Here is a 23,292-nt window from a genome sequence, read left to right as displayed (position 1 = left end):
ACGTCTGTGCCACTGCCTTTAAAATGCAGGAGTCTTAACCAATTCAAGGACTTCACCACAAAACACTTTATATGAGGTGAGGAGTGGGTCTGACAACAAACCTACCATCGATTTCGATTTCCAGTAACAAACACTAGTACCAGATAAAACAACTGGTGGAGAAACCGTATAAATCTCCCTGATCCTACCACTTGTGTATGACGGTTTTGTATGACCTGCACACCATTATGGGCGTAAACCGTGTGGGTAGCGGTGCAGGCGGAGGGTGCGAATGCCCAGCACCTCACATTTAATATACTGGTAGTATCAGCCATAGTTCCGGTGGACACCAATACAAAAAACTCCACCAGTTCCGATCTGGTCTACAGGGCGGAACTGGCGAAATTTTCTAACATATTCACTAAAAGCCTCTTAGTGAATATTGGTGCAGGACCAGTGGTGGGGGGAATTTTAAATTCTCCCAATCATGTTTCTTTTCCCGTGACATTGTACAGAATACCATTCCATATCCATAATTGATTTTATGGAAATCAGGTGGGAGAAGGCCGTGTGTAAGCTGGTTATTCACATACCAGGAGAAGAGATAAAAATGAAAACAATGGAAAACAAAAGTACGCATAGCATAGGTGATAGCAGCAAAACAATTGGGCACATTTACCAAGGGGTCGTTGGACGTATTTCCATCGGGTTTCACAATTTTTTTTTCGATTTGTCATGAATCGCCCTGGATTTTTGGCGCACGCGTTCAGATTGTGGCGCATCAGCGCATGCGGACCGGCGGACCTCGGCGGGGGAAGCGACACAGAAAATTGGATGCAAGATCTTAGTGAATCGCGGCAGCTCCAAAGCCTCGTCGGACATTCTGGATCGGCGGCGTCAATGGGACAGGTAAGTAAATGTGCCCCAATGTGTGTTTTTGCTGTAAAATAAAAACGCTAAGAGTAAGAAAAGAAATACTGGTGATGAAAATGAATATTCACACAACAATGCAATAAAACTGAAGAGTAGACAAATGGAATCTAGATATTACTAAACCAATAAGACACAGCCATAGAAAGCCGCATCCATATTTATGTCATTGTAGCCCCACATGGCACTGCCTGCACATATAAACTTGGCCAAAATCAGCAGTGAAAATGGATGCTAATGTTGGTAGATTTACATCAATCTGGCATCTGTTTTTTCCCAAATTCTCTTAAAGGGGTTCTCCAGTGACATAGAAGGGGCTAACTTGCTGATTGGTGGGGGTCTCAGTGACGGGACTGCCACGAATCACAGGGGACAACGTGATGCTGAGGGAGATTGCCAACTACAGCGCTCGGCCATCTCTGTCAGTACCTTAAGAGATCAATGGAGCAGCTGCACATGCGTGACCTGCTGCTATTATTATCTTGGGGTTCGACAGGGGTCCAACCCCTTTAAACTACAGTCTAGCGATCCCTGAAAAACAGCTCTTACTAGGACATTCTTTAGTTTTTAATGGTTCAGTCACACATTCCATTAAAATGAGTTCCGTAATCCATTAAACACTACCGTCTGGGTGTTTCATACCCAGCATGATCAGCCCGTGATCATGCACTATGCAGAGTCCTGTGTCACAGGCTGACCACACTGCTGGGGATGGGATGCCTTGCATCCCAGTGATATGTGATGCAAGGAATTCCTGATTTCCTGCTAGAGAGCAGTACTGAAATTGTAAGGATTACAGCATGGGTGATGCTGTTTAGCAGGGAAATCAGGGATTCCTTGTATCATATATCAATATGATGCAAGGAATCCCATCTCTAGAAGTGTGGTCAGCCTATGACACAAGACTCTGTCATAATGGGCTGATCTTGCTGTGTGTGAAACCCTGAAACACTGCAGGGATAGGGAGTGACCTGTGAAGTAAACCAAGTAGTCAACCACAGCCATTGAGGCTGATGAGTGCTCACTTCTGCCTTTCACTGGTTCCCATTTAATTATTGTTTGTAAGCTGCAGTAACATTGGGCATGACACATTGCACTGTATCTGTACCACAGACATACTTAACATAACGGAACCGATCATCTCTGTGATCTAATCAAAGCAGATCACAACATGAATGAGGGAAACAATGTCACATTTACCTTTATCCTTGTCCATTCCCTGCAACAGATACCTGCCCAGTAAGGAGAGGGTCAGCCCTTAAAGGGGTTGTCCACTTTCAGCAAATAATTTCCAACATACTTTCTGTATCAATTCCTCACAGTTTTCTAGATCTCTGCTTGCTGTCCTTCTATGGAAAGCTTCTATGTTTACTTCCAATGTATAGAAATCTGTCCAGGGGCGGACTGGCCATAAGACCCACCGAGAGAAATCCTGGTGGGCCAACTCATTTGGGACCCGTCGGGGGCCAGTCCGACACTGGTGGGGCCAGTAGGAGAAAAAAAAACATGAACTCACCTTCCGACGCTCCATCAACATCCTATTCTGTGCGATGCCGACGCGTACGGAGCTATCTGTCACCACCGGCTGGACTGGATCATGTAGCGGAGAAGCGGGGGAGCATCGGAAGGTGAGTTCATGTTTTTTTATTTGTATGTACTGGAGTGGGGAGCTGTGTAAAGGGGGTCTGGCTATATATAAGGGGGCTGTCTGGCTGTATACTGGGGGGCTGGCAATATACTGGGGGGGGTGACTGGCTGTGTACAGGAGGGACTAGCTGGCTGGCTGTATACTGGGGGGCAGGCTATATACTGTGGGGCTTGGTTGGCTATATACTGGTGGGTTGGCTGACTATATACTACAGGGGGCTGGCTGGCTATATACTACAGTGGGCTGGCTGTATACTAGGGGAGGGGTGGCTATATACTAGGGGGCTTGGTTGGCTATATACTGGTGGCTTAGCTGACTATATACTACAGGGGGCTGGCTGTATACTGGGGTGGCAGGCTGGCTATATACTGGGGGGCTGGCTGGCTCTATACTGGGGAGGCTGGCTGGCTGTCTATATACTGGGGGGGGGGCTGGCTGGCTATATACTGTGGAAGCTGTGATGGACATGCAGGTTCTCGAGCCGTTATTATCACACAGCTCTGATTACTCGCTGTGATAATAACAGCTCGTGCACCTGTGTGACATCACATGACCATGGGCAGATTTCTATCCACTGGAAGAAAACAGAGAAGCTTTCTATAGAAGGACAGCAAGCAGAGATCTAGAAAACCCATTTCAATGATTTACTGAAAGTGGCCAACCACTTTAATGACACAGTGTCTAAAGTGGTTAATAAGGCTTTACACCATCATATCATCCAAGAATGTAAATATAAACTGTGACTGCTAAAATACTTAGAGGCAAAGCGCTCATTTTTGTCCTTAAAGTGAACTCATTCCCTTAAAAATATGTCCTCTGCTGGCAGCATTGTGTTTGACACACAGGATCTGATTATTAGACAATATGATTTATGATTTCATAACCCAGTGTTCAAGAACAAAAGTGATATTGGATCAGAACTAGGAAGATAATGAAATATATGCTGCATTCATCTCTATAAGAGGCTGGTGAGTTACTGCCATCTGGTGGTTATGGCCAGGAATTGTAGCTAATGCTTCTCCATATATTTGCCTTACAGTTCTCATTCTTTTATATTTCTGCATATCTGGAGGTATTATACTAAATAAAACCTATCCCCAGAAGCTACAATGCCTAAAAAAATATTAACGAGACATGGGTTAACGTAGCAAGTCCCATCACCGTTTTGGTTGAAGCTGGACATTAGTAGAGACCAAATAATTCCCTTTAAACCTTTCCTTTGCCAATGTTGTGTTTTTCCAATCAAAACTGGTTCTAGTAAAGTTAAAGTATGAGCTCATAAAACTTTATATAAATTTACCTTAACCAGCTTCATTGGAAGGGAGAAGGTTAATATAGTCATTGTTAATGGCTGTTACTGTGCGAGGTCTGTACAATTTTCTATATTAAACTATACCACCATCTAGTGATTGTAAGCAGAATTGCAACACAAGAACAAAAGGCTCCCTAAATATTATTTATAGAGCATGTATAGTCCCATTCATTTATTACTCAGGGCTGCTGCACCCCATTCATTCATTACACAGGGCCGCTACATCCCATTCTTTCCTTACACAGGGCTGCTGCACCCCATTCATTCATTACACATGGCTACTGTGCCCCCTTCATTCATTACACATGGCTGCTGTGTCCCCTTTTTTCTTTACAAAAGGCTGATGTGCCCCCTTCATTCATTACATAGGGCTTCTGCTCCCCCTTCATTCATTACACAGGACTGCTGTTCCCCCTTCATTCATTACACAGGACTGCTGTGTCCCCTTCATTCATTACACAGGACTGCTGTGTCCCCTTCATTCATTACACAGGACTGCTGTGTCCCCTTCATTCATTACATAGGGCTGCTGCGCCCCACTCATTCAGTACACTGGGCTGCTACCGCCCTTCTTTCCTTACAAAAGTCCGCTGTTCCCCCTTTTTTCTTAACATAGAGGTACTGTGCCCCCTTCTTTCTGTACACAGGGCTGCTGTGCACCCTTTTTTATTTACACAGGGCTGCTGTGTCCCTTCTTTCTTTACACAAGGCTTCTGAACTCCTTTCATTTCTTACATAGGGCTGCAGCTCCCCCTACTTTCCTTACAAAGATCTGCTGCACCCCATACTTACCATACACAGGGCTGCTGTGCCCCCTTCTTTCCCATAGTATCCAGGACAGTTGAGAGTTATGATGAAAGCTAGTAGGTAAATTCTGGAAGTTGTAGTTCCCTCCTCCTGTATTCCTTTCCTGTAATATCCTGTAATAATATTAGAGCCTTTATATGCTGTAATGAGGCAATTGAAAACATATATATGAAAACATTTTAATATCTAATAGTTTATATTTCTTGTATGTTTCATGTATGGAGAAATAGAGGTGTTTGGTTGCATCTAAATGGTATGGTATGGTATAAACTCAATCTAAATGGTATGCAGGATGCTCATTGTTTGGCAGGTCCCTTACAGATGCTAAATAGTAGAGTGAATAATGTAAATGAGGGGGACACATTGGCTTATAGGATGGAAGCTGGAGACTGGAGATGAAGCTGGGGCAGGCTGGCTAACTGAGGAGTAAGATGGGGAGATGACTGAATTATTATTAGAGGACTATTCTAACTACTGGACTGTGTATTGTAATGGTCATATTTTGTGGTATAGATATTACTTATTCTGGTAACTGTATGTGTTCAAGTTAATGATTTGGCAAGTCTCTCAATGTATTTCCATATACAATTCATATGAACTGTATAAAATAGTTACCATTTTATAGACATGTTTTATTCACTGACTCTTGAGCTTCATTTATTGTAAATCAGACCCAGTAAGAAGGGTGGACATAACAATATCTTCCATTGTCACCTTTGGCGACCACAATATATGGCAACTTACACTACTACGCTACTGCGCACCCTTCTTTCCATACACAGGGCTGCTATGCCCCTTCTTTCCATACAAAGGGCTGCTATGCCCCTTCTTTCCATACACAGGGCTGCTATGCCCCTTCTTTCCATACACAGGGCTGCTATGCCCCTTCTTTCCATACACAGGGCTGCTATGCCCCTTCTTTCCATACACAGGGCTGCTATGCCCCTTCTTTACATACACAGGGCTGCTATGCCCCTTCTTTCCATACACAAGGCTGCTATGCCACTTCTTTACATACACAGGGCTGCTATGCCCCTTCTTTCCATACACAGGGCTGCTATGCCCCTTCTTTCCTTACACAAGGCTGCTATGCCCCTTCTTTCCATACACAAGGCTGCTATGCCCCTTCTTTCCATACACAGGGCTGCTATGCCCCTTCTTTCCATACACAGGGCTGCTATGCCCCTTCTTTACATACACAGGGCTGCTATGCCCCTTCTTTCCATACACAAGGCTGCTATGCCACTTCTTTACATACACAGGGCTGCTATGCCCCTTCTTTCCTTACACAGGGCTGCTATGCCCCTTCTTTCCATACACAGGGCTGCTATGCCCCTTCTTTCCATACACAAGGCTGCTATGCCCCTTCTTTCCATACACAGGGCTGCTATGCCCCTTCTTTCCATACACAGGGCTGCTATGCCCCTTCTTTACATACACAGGGCTGCTATGCCCCTTCTTTCCATACACAAGGCTGCTATGCCACTTCTTTACATACACAGGGCTGCTATGCCCCTTCTTTCCATACACAGGGCTGCTATGCCCCTTCTTTCCTTACACAAGGCTGCTATGCCCCTTCTTTCCATACACAAGGCTGCTATGCCCCTTCTTTCCATACACAGGGCTGCTATGCCCCTTCTTTCCATACACAGGGCTGCTATGCCCCTTCTTTACATACACAGGGCTGCTATGCCCCTTCTTTCCATACACAAGGCTGCTATGCCACTTCTTTACATACACAGGGCTGCTATGCCCCTTCTTTCCTTACACAGGGCTGCTATGCCCCTTCTTTCCATACACAGGGCTGCTATGCCCCTTCTTTCCATACACAAGGCTGCTATGCCCCTTCTTTCCATACACAGGGCTGCTATGCCCCTTCTTTACATACACAGGGCTGCTATGCCCCTTCTTTCCTTACACAGGGCTGCTATGCCCCTTCTTTCCATACACAGGGCTCCTGTGCCCCTTCTTTCCATACACAAGGCTGCTATGCCCCTTCTTTCCATACAAAGGGCTGCTATGCCCCTTCTTTCCATACACAGGGCTGCTATAATCCTTCTTTACATACACAGGGCTGCTATGCCCCTTCTTTCGATACACAAGGCTGCTATGCCCCTTTTTTCCATACACAGGGCTGCTATGCCCCTTCTTTCCATACACAGGGCTGCTATGCCCCTTCTTTCCATACACAGGGCTGCTATGCCCCTTCTTTCCATACACAGGGCGGCTATGCCCCTTCTTTCCATACACAGGGCTGCTTTGCTCCTTCTTTACATACACAGGGCTGCTATGCCCCTTCTTTCCATACACAGGGCTGCTATGCTGCTTCTTTACATACACAGGGCTGCTATGCCCATTCTTTCCACACACAGGGCTCCTATGCCCCTTCTTTCCACACACAGGGCTCCTATGCCCCTTCTTTCCATACACAGGGCTGCTATGCCCCTTCTTTCCATACACAGGGCTGCTATGCCACTGTTTCCATACACAGGGCTGCTATGCCCCTTCTTTCCATACACAGGGCTCCTATGCCCCTTCTTTCCATACACAGGGCTGCTATGCCCCTTCTTTACATACACAGGGCTCCTATGCCCCTTCTTTCCATACACAGGGCTGCTATGCCCTGTCTTTCCATACACAGGGCTGCTATGCCACTTCTTTACATACACAGGGCTGCTATGCCCCTTCTTTCCATACACAGGGCTGCTATGCCTCTTCTTTCCTTACACAGGGCTGCTATAATCCTTCTTTACATACACAGGGATGCTATGCCCCTTCTTTCCATACACAGGGCTGCTATGCCCCTTCTTTCCATACACAGGGCTGCTATGCCCCTTCTTTCCATACACAGGGCTGCTATGCCCCTTCTTTCCATACACAGGGCTCCTATGCCCCTTCTTTCCATACACAGGGCGGCTATGCCCTGTCTTTCCATACACAAGGCTGCTATGCCCTGTCTTTCCATACACAGGGCTGCTATGCCCCTTCTTTCCATACACAGGGCTACTATGCCCCTTCTTTCCATACAGAGGGCTGCTATGCCACTTCTTTACATACACAGGGCTGCTATGCCCCTTCTTTCCATACACAAGGCTGCTATGCCCCTTCTTTACATACACAGGGCTCCTATGCCCCTTCTTTCCATACACAAGGCTGCTATGCCCCGTCTTTACATACACAGGGCTGCTATGCCCCTTCTTTCCATACACAAGGCTGCTATGCCCTGTCTTTCCATACACAGGGCTGCTATGCCCCTTCTTTCCATACAAAGGGCTGCTATGCCCCTTCTTTCCATACACAGGGCTGCTATGCCCCTTCTTTCCATACAAAGGGCTGCTATGCCCCTTCTTTCCATACACAGGGCTGCTATGCCACTTCTTTACATACACAGGGCTGCTATACCCCTTCTTTCCATACACAGGGCTGCTATGCCCCTTCTTTCCATACACAGGGCTGCTATGCCCCTTCTTTCCATACAAAGGGCTGCTATGACCCTTCTTTCCATACACAGGGCTGCTATGCCCTTCTTTCCATACACAGGGCTCCTATGCCCCTTCTTTCCATACACAAGGCTGCTATGCCCCGTCTTTACATACACAGGGCTCGTATGCCCCTTCTTTCCATACACAAGGCTGCTATACCCTGTCTTTCCATACACAGGGCTGCTATGCCCCTTCTTTCCATACAGAGGGCTGCTATGCCACTTCTTTACATACACAGGGCTGCTATGCCCCTTCTTTCCATACAGAGGGCTGCTATGCCACTTCTTTACATACACAGGGCTGATATGCCCCTTCTTTCCATACACAGGGCTGCTATGCCACTTCTTTACATATACAGGGCTGCTATGCCCCATTTTTTACATACACAGGGCTGCTATGCCCCTTCTTTCCTTACACAGGGCTGCTATGCCCCTTCTTTCCATACACAGGGCTGCTATGCCCCTTCTTTCCATACACAGTGCTGCTATGCCCCTTCTTTCCATACACAGGGCTGCTATGCCTCTTCTTTCCATACACAAGGCTGCTATGCCTCTTCTTTCCATACACAGGGCTGCTATGCCCCTTCTTTACATACACAGGGCTGCTATGCCCCTTCTTTCCATACACAGGGCTGCTATGCCCCTTCTTTCCATACACAGGGCTGCTATGCCTCTTCTTTCCATACACAAGGCTGCTATGCCTCTTCTTTCCATACACAGGGCTGCTATAATCCTTCTTTACATACACAGGGCTGCTATGCCCCTTCTTTCCATACACAGGGCTGCTATGCCCCTTCTTTCCATACACAGGGCTGCTATGCCCCTTCTTTCCATACACAGGGCTGCTATGCCTCTTCTTTCCATACACAAGGCTGCTATGCCTCTTCTTTCCATACACAGGGCTGCTATAATCCTTCTTTACATACACAGGGCTGCTATGCCCCTTCTTTCCATACACAGGGCTGCTATGCCCCTTCTTTCCATACACAGGGCTGCTATGCCCCTTCTTTCCATACAAAGGGCTGCTGTGCCCCTTCTTTTCTTAAGCCCTGCCACCTTCTGTTGTACTTTACTAAATATTGGGCCGCATTTACTAAAAACAGGGCAACCTGCACTTAAAGGGATATTCCCATTTTAGCAAATTAATGTTATTGTTTGTATAATAAAAAGTTTTTTTCCAGTATACTTTCTGTATCAATTCTTCACTGTTTTCTAGATCTCTGCTTGCTGTCATTCTATAGAAAGCTTCTATGGTTACTTCCAGTGGGCAGAGAGGTCACACCGGTGCACGGCTCATTATATCAGAGAGTAATCACAGCTGTGTGATCTAACGAGCCATGCACCTGTGTGACCATGGGATTTCTGTCCACTGGAAGTAAAAATAAAAGCTTTCTTCAGAAGGACAACAAGCGGAGATCCAGAAAACCGTATAAAAAGTATATTGGAAAATTGTATAATTTTTCATCATACAAACAGTAACATTTATTTGCTGAAATGGGAATACCACATTAATGCACTTTGCTTTGGCAGGGGTCGCCAAATTCAGGATTTCTGGCGCCGGTTCTTCATGAATCTGGCGCCCCCTGCACTGCTCTGACATAGTGCACCAACTTTTGTTTGGTGCACCTTTATCATAGGGCGTGCGACACACTTCTGTCAGACTTTCCATGATAAATCTGACGCCCCCTAATTTGTGTTGTATGATGACTAGTGCAGCTGCACCACAAAAGGTTGGAGTGCAACACAAATGTGGCGCAGACACTTCTTAAATACCTGTGCAAGCAGTTTACACCTAAAACAACGGGCAAAGCCCTTAGTAAATGCATACCTCCCAACCGTCCCGTTTTGGGCGGGACAGTCCCGTTTTTTAACCCTTGTCCCGCCTGCACGGACCGTTAAGTGAAAGTCCCGTTTTTTTTTGCGTTTTCACGGATTTTTCCGTTTTGTCCCGCCCCCGAGTCCCGCCCCCCCGAGTCCCGCCCCCATCCTGCTCAGGATACAGAGAAGCCAGGGGGCGGGGTGCAGCGTCCTCCTCCTCTCCAGCTCCCGGGCTGTCTGCTGCAGAGCCGGCACCTCCCCCCATCCCCTCCCCTGGGAGGCAGAGCCCTCCCTGTCCTCAAGCTGCCACTCGGCACATGGATGGATGGATGGAGCAGTGCAGAATGTCATATTCTCTGCACTGCCCTTGCACAGCAGCCCCAGGGGATCAGCCTCCGTGCAGGCAGGAGCTCTCCAGCTCTGCTACATCAATAGCTCCCTGCCCCCACCTCCTCCTGCTCCTCACTGAAGTTCGTCTGATGAAGCAGAGCCGAGTGTGTGCAGCTGCTGCAGTGTGATAACAGGTACTCTACAGTGACTGCAGGCAGCAAAGGGTTAAACACTTCACTTTCCTCCATAGACCCCCTGCCCCCATCCCTAATCCCCCCAGTGCCCTTCTATTCTGTTTTTATTGTACCATATACTTAATCCCTTAACCCCTTAAAGACGCAGGGTTTTTCTCTCATTTCTCGCTCTCCAACTTAAAAAATCCATAACTTTTTCATGTTTCCGTGTACAGACCTGTGTGAGGGCTTATTTTGTGCGTAACAAATTTTACTTTCCCGTAATGTTATTTATTTTAACATGCCGTGTACTGCGAAGCTGCAAAAAATTCCAAATGTGGAAATTTTTTTTTAAAAAAACGCACGTGTCACGTTCTTGTGGGCTCAGTTTTTTCGACTTTGACTGTGCACTCAAAATAACACCTCAGCTTTATTCTTTGGTTCGGTGCGATCGCGGTGATACCGGATTTATAGGTTTTATTGTGTTTTAATACATTTTCAAAAATTAAACGAATGTGTGCAAAAAAATAAAATAAAAAAATGTTGCCATCTTCTGACGCTAATAACTTTTTCATATTTCGGTGCACGGAGCTGGGGGTGGGGTCATTTTTGGCGAAATGAGCCGACATTTTCATTGCTACCATTTTGAGGTCTGTGCGACATTTTGATCATTTTTAATTTCATTTTTTATGTGATGTAAAAAGGTGTAAAAGTCGCATTTCGGACATTTGGGCGCCATTTCCCGCCTCGGAGGTCACCGCCGCCCGTAACCGTTTTTATATTTTGATAGATCGGGCATTTTGGGACGCGGCGATACCTAATATGTTTGTGATTTTTACTGTTTGTTATGTTTTATATCCGTTCTAGGGAAAGGGAGGTGATTAGAATTTTTAATATTTTATAAATTTTTTTTATTTTTAAAACCTGTTTTTTCTTTTTTTTCCACTATTTCTTAGACCATCTACGGTACATTAACCCTAGATGGTCAGATCGCTCCTACCATATACTGCAATACTTCTGGCTCATTGTAACGAATCTGCAGAAGCCATGTAGCCTTGTGTCAAAAGAAGACCCGAGGCTACCACGGCAAACGATCGCCGCCCCCGATGACGTTCGGGGGCACAGCGATTCTAAAAAAGACTTTGCCGGCGACAATGACCGACTGCGGTTATTAGCGGTGGGGGTTTTCTGCAACATGCAAAACCCCCCACCTTGTATGAAGAGGACTCAGCCCGTGAGCCCTCTTCATACACTCCTTATACTCTCTGCGCCGTAGAGCTACGGCGCAGAGCGTTAAGGGGTTAAAGGGGTTTTCCCACAAATACAAGTTAGGCTCTATCCATAGGACAGGGCTTAACCTGCTGATGTATGGGGGTTTCAGTGATGTGACCCCCATAGATCATGAAAACGAGGGGTCTATTGGGGTCCACATAAGGTCCATGTCATCGCTCTATGACAGTAATGGAGCAGAATGGTCATACACGGCCGTCTGCTCCATTACTCTGACGGAACGATTTTTGCGTTTCCATATTTCACTCCCCACTTTCAAAAATCAATAACTTTTTTATTTTTCCACGTACAGAGCTGTGTGCGGCCTGTTTCTGCGTAACAAATTATACTTCCTAGTGACAGTATTAAATATTCCAGGCCCTGTACTGGGAAGCGGGAAGGAAAATATCAAATGTGTTTTTTATGGCTTTCACTGCGCGCTCAATAGGACCCCTCCCCTTTACTGCGCTCCATAGGACCCCTCCCCTTTACTGCGCTCCATAGGACCCCTCCCCTTTACTGCGCTCCATAGGACCCCTCCCCTTTACTGCGCTCCATAGGACCCCTCCCCTTTACTGCGCTCCATAGGACCCCTCCCCTTTACTGCGACAACGAGCATGTCTCCCCCCCCTAGACAACAAGCATGTCCCCCCCCTAGACAACGAGCATTTCCCCCCCTAGACAACGAGCATTTCCCCCTGCTAGACAACGAGCATGTCTCCCCCTGACCCCTAGACAACGAGCATGTCCCCCCCCAAGACAACGAGCATGCCCCCCCCTAGACAACGAGCATGTCCCCCCCCCCCTAGACAACGAGCATGTCTCCCCCCAACTCCTAGACAACGAGCATTCCCCCCCCTAGACAACGAGCATGTCTACCCCTGACCCCTAGACAACGAGCATGTCCTCCCCTGTGGCTGCGTGCCCTTTTTTGTGTGTTTGTGTTATTTTTGTCTTCCAGGGCCGTGCCTGCTGTGGACTGCTTCGGATTCGAAGGATTACGTCTATGACCGACATTTCTAACAAATAAAATGGTCAACGAGGGTGTGTCTGCGTTTTTTGTTCAATAAAATTTTCTGAAAACGGTGTGATTATTTATTTTTTTGCGACACTCTTCATAGTTTGCCGTAGTAGTGGTGCCGGCTAGGTGACGGTGCTCATTACTAAGGGCTGGCCTTAGTGTTTGCCTTAATTTTTTTGGCAAATTCACACTAACGCCCATACCATTACCCCGGTACCCACCGCCACCAGGGGTGCCGGGAAGAGCTGGGTACAAACCAGTACCTGACCGTCTATAGATGTCCCTCTTTCTCCTCCACAAAAGTTGGGAGGTATGGTAAATGTGCCCCATTGTGTTATCCCTGCCTCGTGATGTGGAGGTCCCTATCTACATGCATTGTATTTCTATACACTTTTTACACATTACATTAACCCCTTAGTGCTGCACATGACTGTAATATCTGATCAGCAGCACAGGGGTCGGCGCCCTGTAAGTAGCTTTCCTCTGCATCTCTCACTATTCCCCATCCTGTGGCTGCAGTCTCTGGTCACACAGAGCCAATGTTCTGTGTAAGGGACAGTCTCCAAAGATCCCTCAGCAGCCCTGGAGGGGAGCGATTCCTGTGTAACCAGATACACAGTGTTATAGACCCTCCCTAACAATCACAAGTAGTAAACTGCCACAGGCCTAGGGGCTCTAAAGACTGCAAAACAGAGCAATGTGCTGCAGCTTCTCCTTGTCATGTGACCTCGTTGCCCTGGAGATTGGAAACAACCCAGAGAAGAATAACAATAGTGAGGCCGAGCAGTAACGTGATCCAGGCTCAGCACAGGCCCAGAGCGCTGATGTGACCGGGGGGACAGCAGGTAAGACTGGGGGACCGGCCGGGATCTGCGCCTCATACTAGTGTATATATAGAGGGTGTGCACCAGATCCTGTGCGGTGATGTGACCGGGGGGAGAGCAGGTAAGACCGGGGGACCAGCCGGGATCTGAGCCTCATACTAGTGTATATAGAGGGTGTGCACCAGATTCTGTGCGCTGATGTGACCGGGGGGAGAGCAGGTAAGACTGGGGGACCAGCCGGGATCTGCGCCTCATACTAGTATATATAGAGGGTGTGCACCAGATCCTGTGCGCTGATGTGACCGGGGGGAGAGCAGGTAAGACTGGGGGTCCAGCCGGGATCTGCGCCTCATACTAGTATATATAGAGGGTGTGCACCAGATCCTGTGCGCTGATGTACCGGGAGGGACCATCCATGATCTGCGCCTCATACTAGTTTATATAGAGGGTGTGCACCAGACCCAGAGCGCTGATGTAACCGGAGGACAGCGGGTAAGACCAGAGGACCAGCCGGGATCTGCGTCTCATACTAGTGTATATATAGAGAGTGTGCACCAGACCCCGTGCACTGATGTACCGGGAGGGACCAGCCATGATCTGCGCCTCATACTAGTGTATATATAGAGGGTGTGCACCAGATCCTGTGTGTTGATGTGACCAGGGGGATGACAGGTCTGACCAGGGGACCAGCCGGGATCTGAGGCTCATACTAGTATATATAGAGATTGTGCACCAGACCCTGTGCTGTGATGTGACCGGGATGACAGCGGGTAAGACCGGGGGACCAGCCAGGATCTGAGTGTATATATAGAGATTGTTCACCAGACCCCGTGCAGTGATGTGACCAGGAGGATGACAGGTCTGACAGGGGGACCAGCCGGGATCTGAGCCTCATCCTAGAATATATAGAGATTGAGCACCACACCCAGAGCGGTGATGTGACCGGGAGGACAGCAGGTAAGAACGGGAGACCACCCGGGATCTCAGCCTCATACTAGTATATATAGAGGGTGTGCAACAGACCCCGTGCACTGATGTAACGGGGGGACCAGCCGTGATCTGAGCCTCATACTAGTTTATATAGAGGGTGTGCACCAGACCCCGTGCACTGATGTGACGGGGGACCAGCCGGGATCTGCGCCTCATAGTAGTGTATATATAGAGATTATGCACCACACCCAGAGCGGTGATGTGACCGGGATAACAGCAGGTAAGACTGGGGGACCAACTGTGATCTGAGCCGCATACTAGTATATAGAGGGTGTGCACCAGACCCAGAGCGCTGATGTGACGGGGGACCTGCCTGGATCTGAGCCTCATACTAGTAGATATAGAGGGTGTGCACCAGATCCTGTGCGGTGATGTGACCGGGAGGTTGACAGGTAAGACCAGGGGACCAATGATCTTAGCCTCATACTTGTATATATAGAGATTGTGCACCAGACCCTGTGCGGTGATGTGAATGGGATGACAGCAGGTAAGACCGGGGGACCAGCCGGGATCTGAGCATCATACTAGTGTAGTGTGACTGATATTGTTGCCCCTCATGTCGTTCCCTCTCCCAGCAGGAGACATCCCTCTCAGCTCCCACTCCAAACAGTAGCTCCCCTGACATTGTGTCCCCTCATATTATGCCGCTCACAGCAGCTCCCACCATCCCTCCCCCTCCCCCCATGAGTTCATGATCCTCTGATCCGCCAGGAGCCAGCAGGACACAGGATGTCACAGGAAGTCCTGCTATCATCAAACCATGTGACCTGCAGGTCCTATGGATTGTGGAGAAACTTTACCAGGGTCACAACACTATGCATGACCCTATTGGCGTATTGTACTTATCTTGGTTAACTTTCTTATTTGTTGTCAACCCCTTTAACATGGCACATTACATGCATCATTATATTGTGTTTTCTATTGTATGTAGGTGTTCACTCATCATGGAGAATTATGAGGAGATATTAAAAATTGGGAGGGGAGCCACAGCTGAAGTGTTCCTAGTGAGAAATAAGGAGTCCAAGAAGATGTTTGCGGTAAAGAAGATAAAGATTGATGCATCCAAACGAATGAGAACTAAGGAGTGTGTACTACAAGAAGCAACTATCCTGCGGAAACTTTCACACCCAAACATTGTCGTGTGCCATGAATACTTCTGTGACCCGGAGGATGAACATGTTTTTATTGTCCAGGACTATTGCGATGGGGGGACACTGGATGACCACATCAAGGGGAGGAAAGGAGATTTGTTCTCAGAGGACATTATCATGGATTGGTTCATTCAGCTCACCATGGCTGTTCAGTACATCCATTCCATGAAAATCCTACACAGAGACATCAAGACTTCAAATGTCTTCCTTACCAAAAAGGGCATGATTCGACTTGGAGATTTTGGCATATCTAAGGTAATGAACAACACCTTGGATATGGCGAGTACATGTGTAGGAACTCCATATTACCTTAGTCCAGAGCTGTGTCAGGATATTCCATACAGCTCGAAATCTGACATATGGGCCCTTGGCTGTGTGCTCTACGAAATATGTGCTCTACAGCCAGCATTTGATGCAACCAACTTAATAAGCCTCTTCTATAAAATTGTCAAAGGTGACTATAACCCACTGCCAGACGACTACTCTGCCGATTTACGCTCACTGGTTAAAACTGTTCTAGATAAATGTCCAGAATCAAGACCCAGTGCAAATGGCATACTGAGCTTAGGTTTTGTTCAAGAACATTTGAAACAATTTATCCAGAAACATGAATTTCATCTCTACAAACAAAGCCTGGAAAAGAAAGATAATAGAGAGGTTAATCCCCCCGAAAACCGGAGCAAGACATCAATGGCATGCCACGGACTACACAAAGTGGAGGTGAGATGTAAGTCTGCTCCACCGGCTTCCTACAAACCAGATGTTGGTTCATGTGAGCTGTGGGATCATGATGAATTGTCAAGTACCGGCGATAGATCTGACTACTCGGAGGACTTTGACAAAGACAGCATTTCTTCGATAGAAGAGGATCTTGAGGGTGAAACTTGCCTTTTGCCCCAGAACGATGAGATTCCTGAAGAGATTGGTAAGTTCCATCGCTATAGAAAACAGAGACCACGCTCACCAATATTTCACATGTGTGAAAAACATAGTAAAAACTGATGTGTGAAAAAATGACGACTGCACAAACTCTGAGAGAAAACTGATTGAAAAGTGAACGAACTATGAGGAAACTCTAACTAATACTAGAGGGGCACTACAACGGTGGCAGAGAGAGAAAAAAATTAGGAAGCTGATATTATTTCAGTCACTCTCACAAGGAACATGAACAGGCTCTTCACAGCCCGACTCTAGATCTATCCCCTTTATTGCCCTTAACAAAAACCTGTTACCTATCACCTATCTTACAAGTAGATAGTAATTATCTTAGTGTAACATCTCTTATATGTTGTGTTCTTCTCTCAGTAATTCATTTGTAAACCTGCCTGATGAAGAGTCCTCTGTGCTGTGAAAGCTTGGGGACATAATCATGCTGGATATCTAATAAAGAGATACAGTTTCGTATTTTTAGGCTGCATGGTGTTTACATTGCGTTTTGAAACACTATTACAGCTGTTGAGAAGAGTAGATTTGCCTAAGCCTATATTCACACGGCAGCGCGCGGGGAGAGGAGGAGGGGGTGAGCGCTGCTCACCCCTGCCGCTCTCCATAGGGATATATGGCGCATGGCTCCATAATACAGGAAAAGATAAATGTCCTATCTTGTTCCCGGGTACGGAGCGGTACGGTGCCGCACGTGTGCTGCACCTTAGCACTCCCGTAGGGCGCCGTGCACCCATTGCCGTCTATGGGGGACGTATATACGCCCCTCCTTGCGGCAGTGTGAATATAGCCTAAGAGCATTTGTGTTTTGTAACTGCAATGTTAATTGATTGTTAACATGGTGTAAACGCATTGGGCCACATTTATTAAACTGGCTGCGCTAGTTTTGTGTCGTTCTTTGTTTAAAGTGCTGTGTCCAGTGCGCCACAAAATTCTGCACATTGAGGGCCATCCCGGTGTCAATTCAGACCATGGTCCACATTTATTACAGCGACTTAACAGAAATGTGGCACATGCCCGTTAAACTGAGTGCACCAAAACCAAACTGGTGCACTCAGTTTAAGCACGGTTGGTACATGCAGGGTGCACCAAATTATTAAGGACCGTGCGCCGAATAATCTGGCGCACTCCACATTGGTGAATCAAACTACACATAATGCAGTTTCCATCACTATTGATACATTTGGCCCACTGTGTTAACATTTTGTTTTCTAAACCCAAATGTTAATGTAATGTAATTTAGGCAAATTTCCTCTCCTCAGCTGTTGTATTGCGGTTAAAAACACTATGTGAATGTCACATGTGAATGCAGCCTTATACATCACAGAATAATAAGGTTAGTAATGTATACATTCCTTGTTGTACACCCTTAGGTCCCAATGATGAAGAATTGTCAGATTACCCTGATGATTTTGAGGAGGTTGAAGGAAACACTCTGGAGTTGGTTGTCAGTCATGCCCGGTCAGCTATGGATGTGTCTGCGGATAATGAAACCTTCCAAGATGAACATGAGGATTCCCACTCATTGACAGAAACTCTCAAGACGATACGCCAACAATACATCGGTAAGAAGTAATGTCTCTGTCCAATGGAAAATTGTGAGCTGTAAATCTGACAAACCTCGTTTTACCCTTACAAGAGATATTGAAAGAAGGTCTAGTTGCCCCCTCACACATAAGATAGGTGATATGCAACATTACCCTATTGGGGCCTGATCACAGTGTGGTGGGCAGGCCGCAATGTAGTTAAGGGATCCCCGTGGCCTGTGTGCAGTAACGGATCTCTGGGTAGATGGTGAAGAGGAAGCCAGTGTTGTTAGCGGTGAGCCAGGCATCACATTGGACAATGCGAATCTTTGCAAAAACGTACTTACTAATGACAGTGTAAACTGCAGTATATGTAGGTTTGCCTGTGTAGTGTGCAGTAGTGGGTAGTGTGCAGTAGTGTGTAGTGTGCAGTAGTGTTTAGTGGGTAGTGTGCAGTAGTATGCAGTAGTGTGTAGTGTGCAGTAGTGTGTAGTGTGCAGTTTGCCTGTGTAGTGTGCAGTAGTGTATAGTTTGCCTGTGTAGTGTGCAGTAGTGTGCAGTTTGCCTGTGTAGTGTGCAGTAGTGTGTAGTTTGCCTGTGTAGTGTGTAGTAGTGTGTAGTGTGCAGTCTGCCTGTGTAGTGTGCAGTAGTGTGTAGTTTGCCTGTGTAGTGTGCAGTAGTGTGTAGTGTGCAGTCTGCCTGTGTAGTGTGCAGTTTAAAGGTGGCATCAAAGAGCTGGCCAAACTTTCTCCAGCCGACAAGAAAAGTAACTGGAGCTAAATTTAGTGCAGACCTGTCCAGCGGGAAATTACAGATAATTGAGACGCTAAGGACCTGTAGGTGAGTTCCAAAAGCTATTTAAAAAGTTCCCTATTACATCACAGGCATTTTAATAAATAATATTTGTCTTAGGTGAACCTGAAAGTAAAAACAGCATCATGTGGGGGGTTTCCTACATACAGGGGCTCAATTACTAAGGGTCCGCACTATCCTCGGAATACCCAACAATTTCCGATGTGCGCTGCATTTAGAAAGGGTTTTTGGCGCACGCGAACCGATTTTGGCGCATTGGCGCCGTCTTTCATGTGACAGAAATCGGGGACGGGCCTTCGGATGATCCGACAGATTCGGACAACCCAAAGGATATAACAAAGCAATTTGTGTCGCAAGACATGCACTTACAAGCCCCGGGAAGAAGAAGGTGAACTCCGGCGGACCTCAGTGGGGGAAGCGACAGATGCAGGAACTCGGGCGCACGAGCTACGTGAATCGCGCCAGACTTCATCTTCGTCGGACCGTCCGGATCGGGGATTGCGACAGGACCGGGTAAGTAAATTTGCCCCACAGTTTCCGTCTTCCACTTCTGTCTTCGTTTAATGGTCCTTAGCTTAGATATCCTCTAGCAGGCTCTGTAAACTGGCCCCATGCATTTAAAGTGATGCCGGTGTCCAGACAAATACTGTGAAAGGGAGTCAAGCATTGTATAGAAACTCTCTAGACCTACTCTTCCAGATTCAGAGCAAACGCTAGGCATTGCAATTATTATGCCCTTTTAGCCAGCTCCGCGGCAGGGGAGTGCAGCCGGGGGCAGAGAGGGCCAGCATGGGGGGTTCCTGGACCGTATGAACGCTGAACTTGAATGTTCCACTGGCTTTTGCTCAAAATTACACCAGCTATCCGCTGGCATAGTTTTGACTGCTGGCGCCAGCGCAGCCATGCCCCAGATATATTAGCCTAAGGCTACATTCACACTGCCGCATGGGGGACGTACATACGGCCGATATACATCCCCCATAGACGGCAATGGGCGCCCTACAGGAGCGGTATGGTGCATCACAAGTGCCGCACCGTACCGCTCCAAACCCGTGAAAAGATAGGACATGTCCTTTCTTTTCCCGCATCCCTGTGGGGAGGGCTCTTACCTGCTCTCGCCGCCCGCTGCCGTGTGCCCACCGTGCTACGGTACGGCGGGCAACGGCAGTGTGCATGTAGCCTAAGTCTCTTAATGTATAAAGCAGTGCTGGAGGGGCTTTCCTCACAAGCAAACTCACAAGCCCCCGTGTATGATATAATTTTTTTTTGCCTTTGCAGGACACTTTTACAGATATACACAGACATACAGGCCATGCATGATAGGTTAGGGTAGAAAATATGCAAATTCCATTTTCTGGGTTGGTATAAGGAAAACTTTTCCTCAGTACTACCTTAAAAAGCAGCTCTCTATACATCAATGTATGACTTACAGAAAACACAATAACATGATAATGGATAATAGACAAACCAGTATGTCTTTTCTAAAGGGAACAAACTCTCAACTGTGGACAGTGCTATTTCCATAGGTTGTTAATGGGTGGTCAGTGTTGATACGACCCCAGAAACTGGCCCCGATGAGCAGATTTACTCTACAGACAGAATAGCAGCTCCATCTGTAGCAGACACAGATGTAGTACAATGGGTGTGGCATCCGCAGATATCCTGGGCAGTGGCCACACTACAGATCAAGCTTCTGGAGTATCATTAATAGTTTTAGTCTGGAAAGCCCCTTTAAATCCTAGCACCATACACCATGCATGTATAGCGTATGATCACTATCTGGTTACACGTAAGAAACCTTTCCGAGTGCTGTTTGTAGATCACTCATTATTACATGCATATGATGTGATGACCTTGTGTTGTCTTTGCTTAGGGAATGTTGGGCAAACTCTATACGATGAAATCTCCAACCATTTCCTGAATGGCTTAACACCCGAAGATCTGCAGCCTCAGTTTGAGCATAGAATGGGTCCAGAGAGACTTGAGACGTGCTATATTCTCTTCAATATGGATCAGGATTCTTCTAAGGAGACATTGACATGCTAACCACACAAGGATATCAGAAAGCTCCATTCTACAGAGCGCTTATTACTCACCCAGTCCTGTGCTGGATTTCTTTATTTCTTCCTATGCCAAGCAGCAAGTCTGAGGTCATGAACAATATCACTTACTGTCATTTTATCAGATGACTTCTTCTTCACAATTGCCTTAAAGAGGTTTTCCAAGAAACTGAAAAAACCTTAGGGGTCGGGATAAAAAATAGTGCATACTTACCCTACTCTGGCTACTGGTTTCGGGGCCTTATCCAATTAGTGGCCACCTGAGACAAGGAGAAAACAAAGGAAGTGCAGTCCCTTAGAAAATTGAAGTAACGTCCCATGATCCTGGGAGACCACTCGTTCCAGCACCCAGAAGTACTCCAGCCAGAACAAGTTAATGTGCTCTTTTCCCTCATCCTGGCCCCACAAAAGTTTTCCAAGACTCTTTAACTTTTATAAAGTGTCATGCACAATGGGGCAGATTTATCAAGCTGTCTGAAAGTCAGAATATTTCTAGTTGCTTATGGCAACCAATCACAGCTCCCCTTTAAAATATTCATGAGCACTGGTAAAATGAAAGCTGAGCTGTAATTGGTTGCCACGGGCAACTAGGAATATTCTGACTTTCAGACAGCTTGATAAATCTGCCCCATTCTGTACATACAACCAATAGAACAGTTTTTTTTTCTTTTCTTTTTTATGGAGTTTATTTTATACGATGGGATGTAAAGTTTCCAGTTCAAATATTGTAAAGCTGAAGTTATAATATTTTGTAGCAATATTTTTATGTAATGCTAAAAATAAAAATATGGAGGATTACGGTAAATATAACTTTCTGCTTATGTTTTATAGTTATTCTGCCTGGTATGTGCTGCAGCTTCTGATCCTCCCAACTTGTTATTCCGCACCTCATGTACAATTGATACTTTTTAAAGGAAACCTCCCGTGAGGAATCTATCAGAAGAAGATCTGATAGTAGATTCCTCCTGTCTTCCTCTGCCCTGATCTGTAATGTAATAATCCTGGAACTAACTTAATTTCAGTAATATGTAAATTTACTGCAGAGGCTACTTGGGCGTGTACTTGTCTGGCCGGGCACTGGGAGCTCAGGCTACTCCATGCCCCTGTAGCCTCTGCAGTTGATTTACATATTACTAAAATAAAGTTTTAAACAAGTTAGGTTCCAGGATTATTACATTACAGATTAGGGCAGAGGCCGCAGGAGGAATCTACCATCAGATCTACTTCTGATGATAGGTTTCCTTTCACCAGTTCATCACACCGTAATGTATGTATAATACAATTAGCTACTGCTAATACTACTACCAATATACACTAAACAAAGTAGTTGACCTATTTGGGGAAATCAAACTTGACTGTAGCACCTTAACAGGTGGTGCACTAAGTAGTAGTCATCAGGAGATTCTGATTGGTTGACATGAAAACGGGGGAGTTTCACAGATAAATGATAGTCTTAAAGGACATCTACCACCAGGATGAAATGTAGATGAATGTAAACCAAGCACACTGACATACTAGAGTGTGTACCCTCTGGAAGGATCTGCTCTTCTTTTAGCTTCTTATGCCCTTGTCTTTAAGAAAAAAAGTCTTTAAAAATTATGCAAATGAGTCTGAGGGGCTCCACAGACTCATTTGCATATTTTTAAAAGCCTTTCTTTGTAAAAAGAAAGGCATAAGAAGCTATAAGATAAGTGGATCCTACCTATAAGAGGGGGCACACACCAGTATGTCAGTGTGCTTGGTTTACAATTCTTCATCCTGGTGGGAGATGTCCTTTAAAGAATGAATTCAGCATGAATTGGGGATAACTTTCCTAAGATTGATGTACAAGTTGATAAGGAGATAGATATTCTGATTGAGGACTCCTTTAAATTAAAATAACCAATGGAGAGAATGGCCACATTTATCAAAAACAGTGCAGTCTGTGCTATGTGCACTTTGCTTATGAAATGTGTAGTGTGTGCCAGCTTCATGAATCTGGCGCCCCCTGCACTGCTCTGGAAGTGGTCACCATTTTTTTTTTGGGTGCACTTTGTTCATGCTGCAGAATTGTGGCGCACATCTGTAATAAATGTGGCGCACGGTCCGACTAAGCAGTAACACCCCCCTTTTTGGTGCACATTTTTTTCTGTCTTGTTGGACACTGTGCAGCTGCGAAACAAAACTGGCACAAATACTTTATATAATTATGTGTAAGCAGTTTGCACATTGTTTGTAG

The 23,292-nt window shown here is 46.3% G+C and overlaps 2 protein-coding genes across 4 annotated transcripts in view; one reads left to right on the top strand and one right to left on the bottom strand.

The window, feature by feature from the left end:
- The window catches only part of RPS4X (ribosomal protein S4 X-linked), a 501,937-nt gene that overhangs the window by 364,184 nt on the left and 114,461 nt on the right, over nt 1-23,292 (bottom strand). The window lies entirely within an intron of this gene.
- Nucleotides 13,255-21,869, top strand: LOC140076662 (uncharacterized). Of its 2 annotated transcripts, none has more exons than XM_072123287.1 (4): nt 13,255-13,613; nt 15,514-16,658; nt 18,049-18,240; nt 20,888-21,869. In XM_072123287.1, the coding sequence occupies exons 2-4, from the start codon at nt 15,527-15,529 to the stop codon at nt 21,058-21,060; spliced, it is 1,497 nt and encodes a 498-aa protein (XP_071979388.1). In that variant the 5' UTR covers nt 13,255-13,613; nt 15,514-15,526; the 3' UTR covers nt 21,061-21,869. The 2 variants fall into 2 exon arrangements, with proteins under 2 accessions (XP_071979388.1, XP_071979390.1); XM_072123289.1 differs by lacking the exon at nt 13,255-13,613 and adding an exon at nt 13,882-13,909.

This window comes from Engystomops pustulosus, chromosome 9 (assembly GCF_040894005.1).
Source record: "Engystomops pustulosus chromosome 9, aEngPut4.maternal, whole genome shotgun sequence".
In the NCBI taxonomy this organism is placed as follows: Eukaryota; Metazoa; Chordata; class Amphibia; order Anura; family Leptodactylidae; genus Engystomops; species Engystomops pustulosus.
This window is presented reverse-complemented; position numbering and strand designations above follow the sequence as displayed.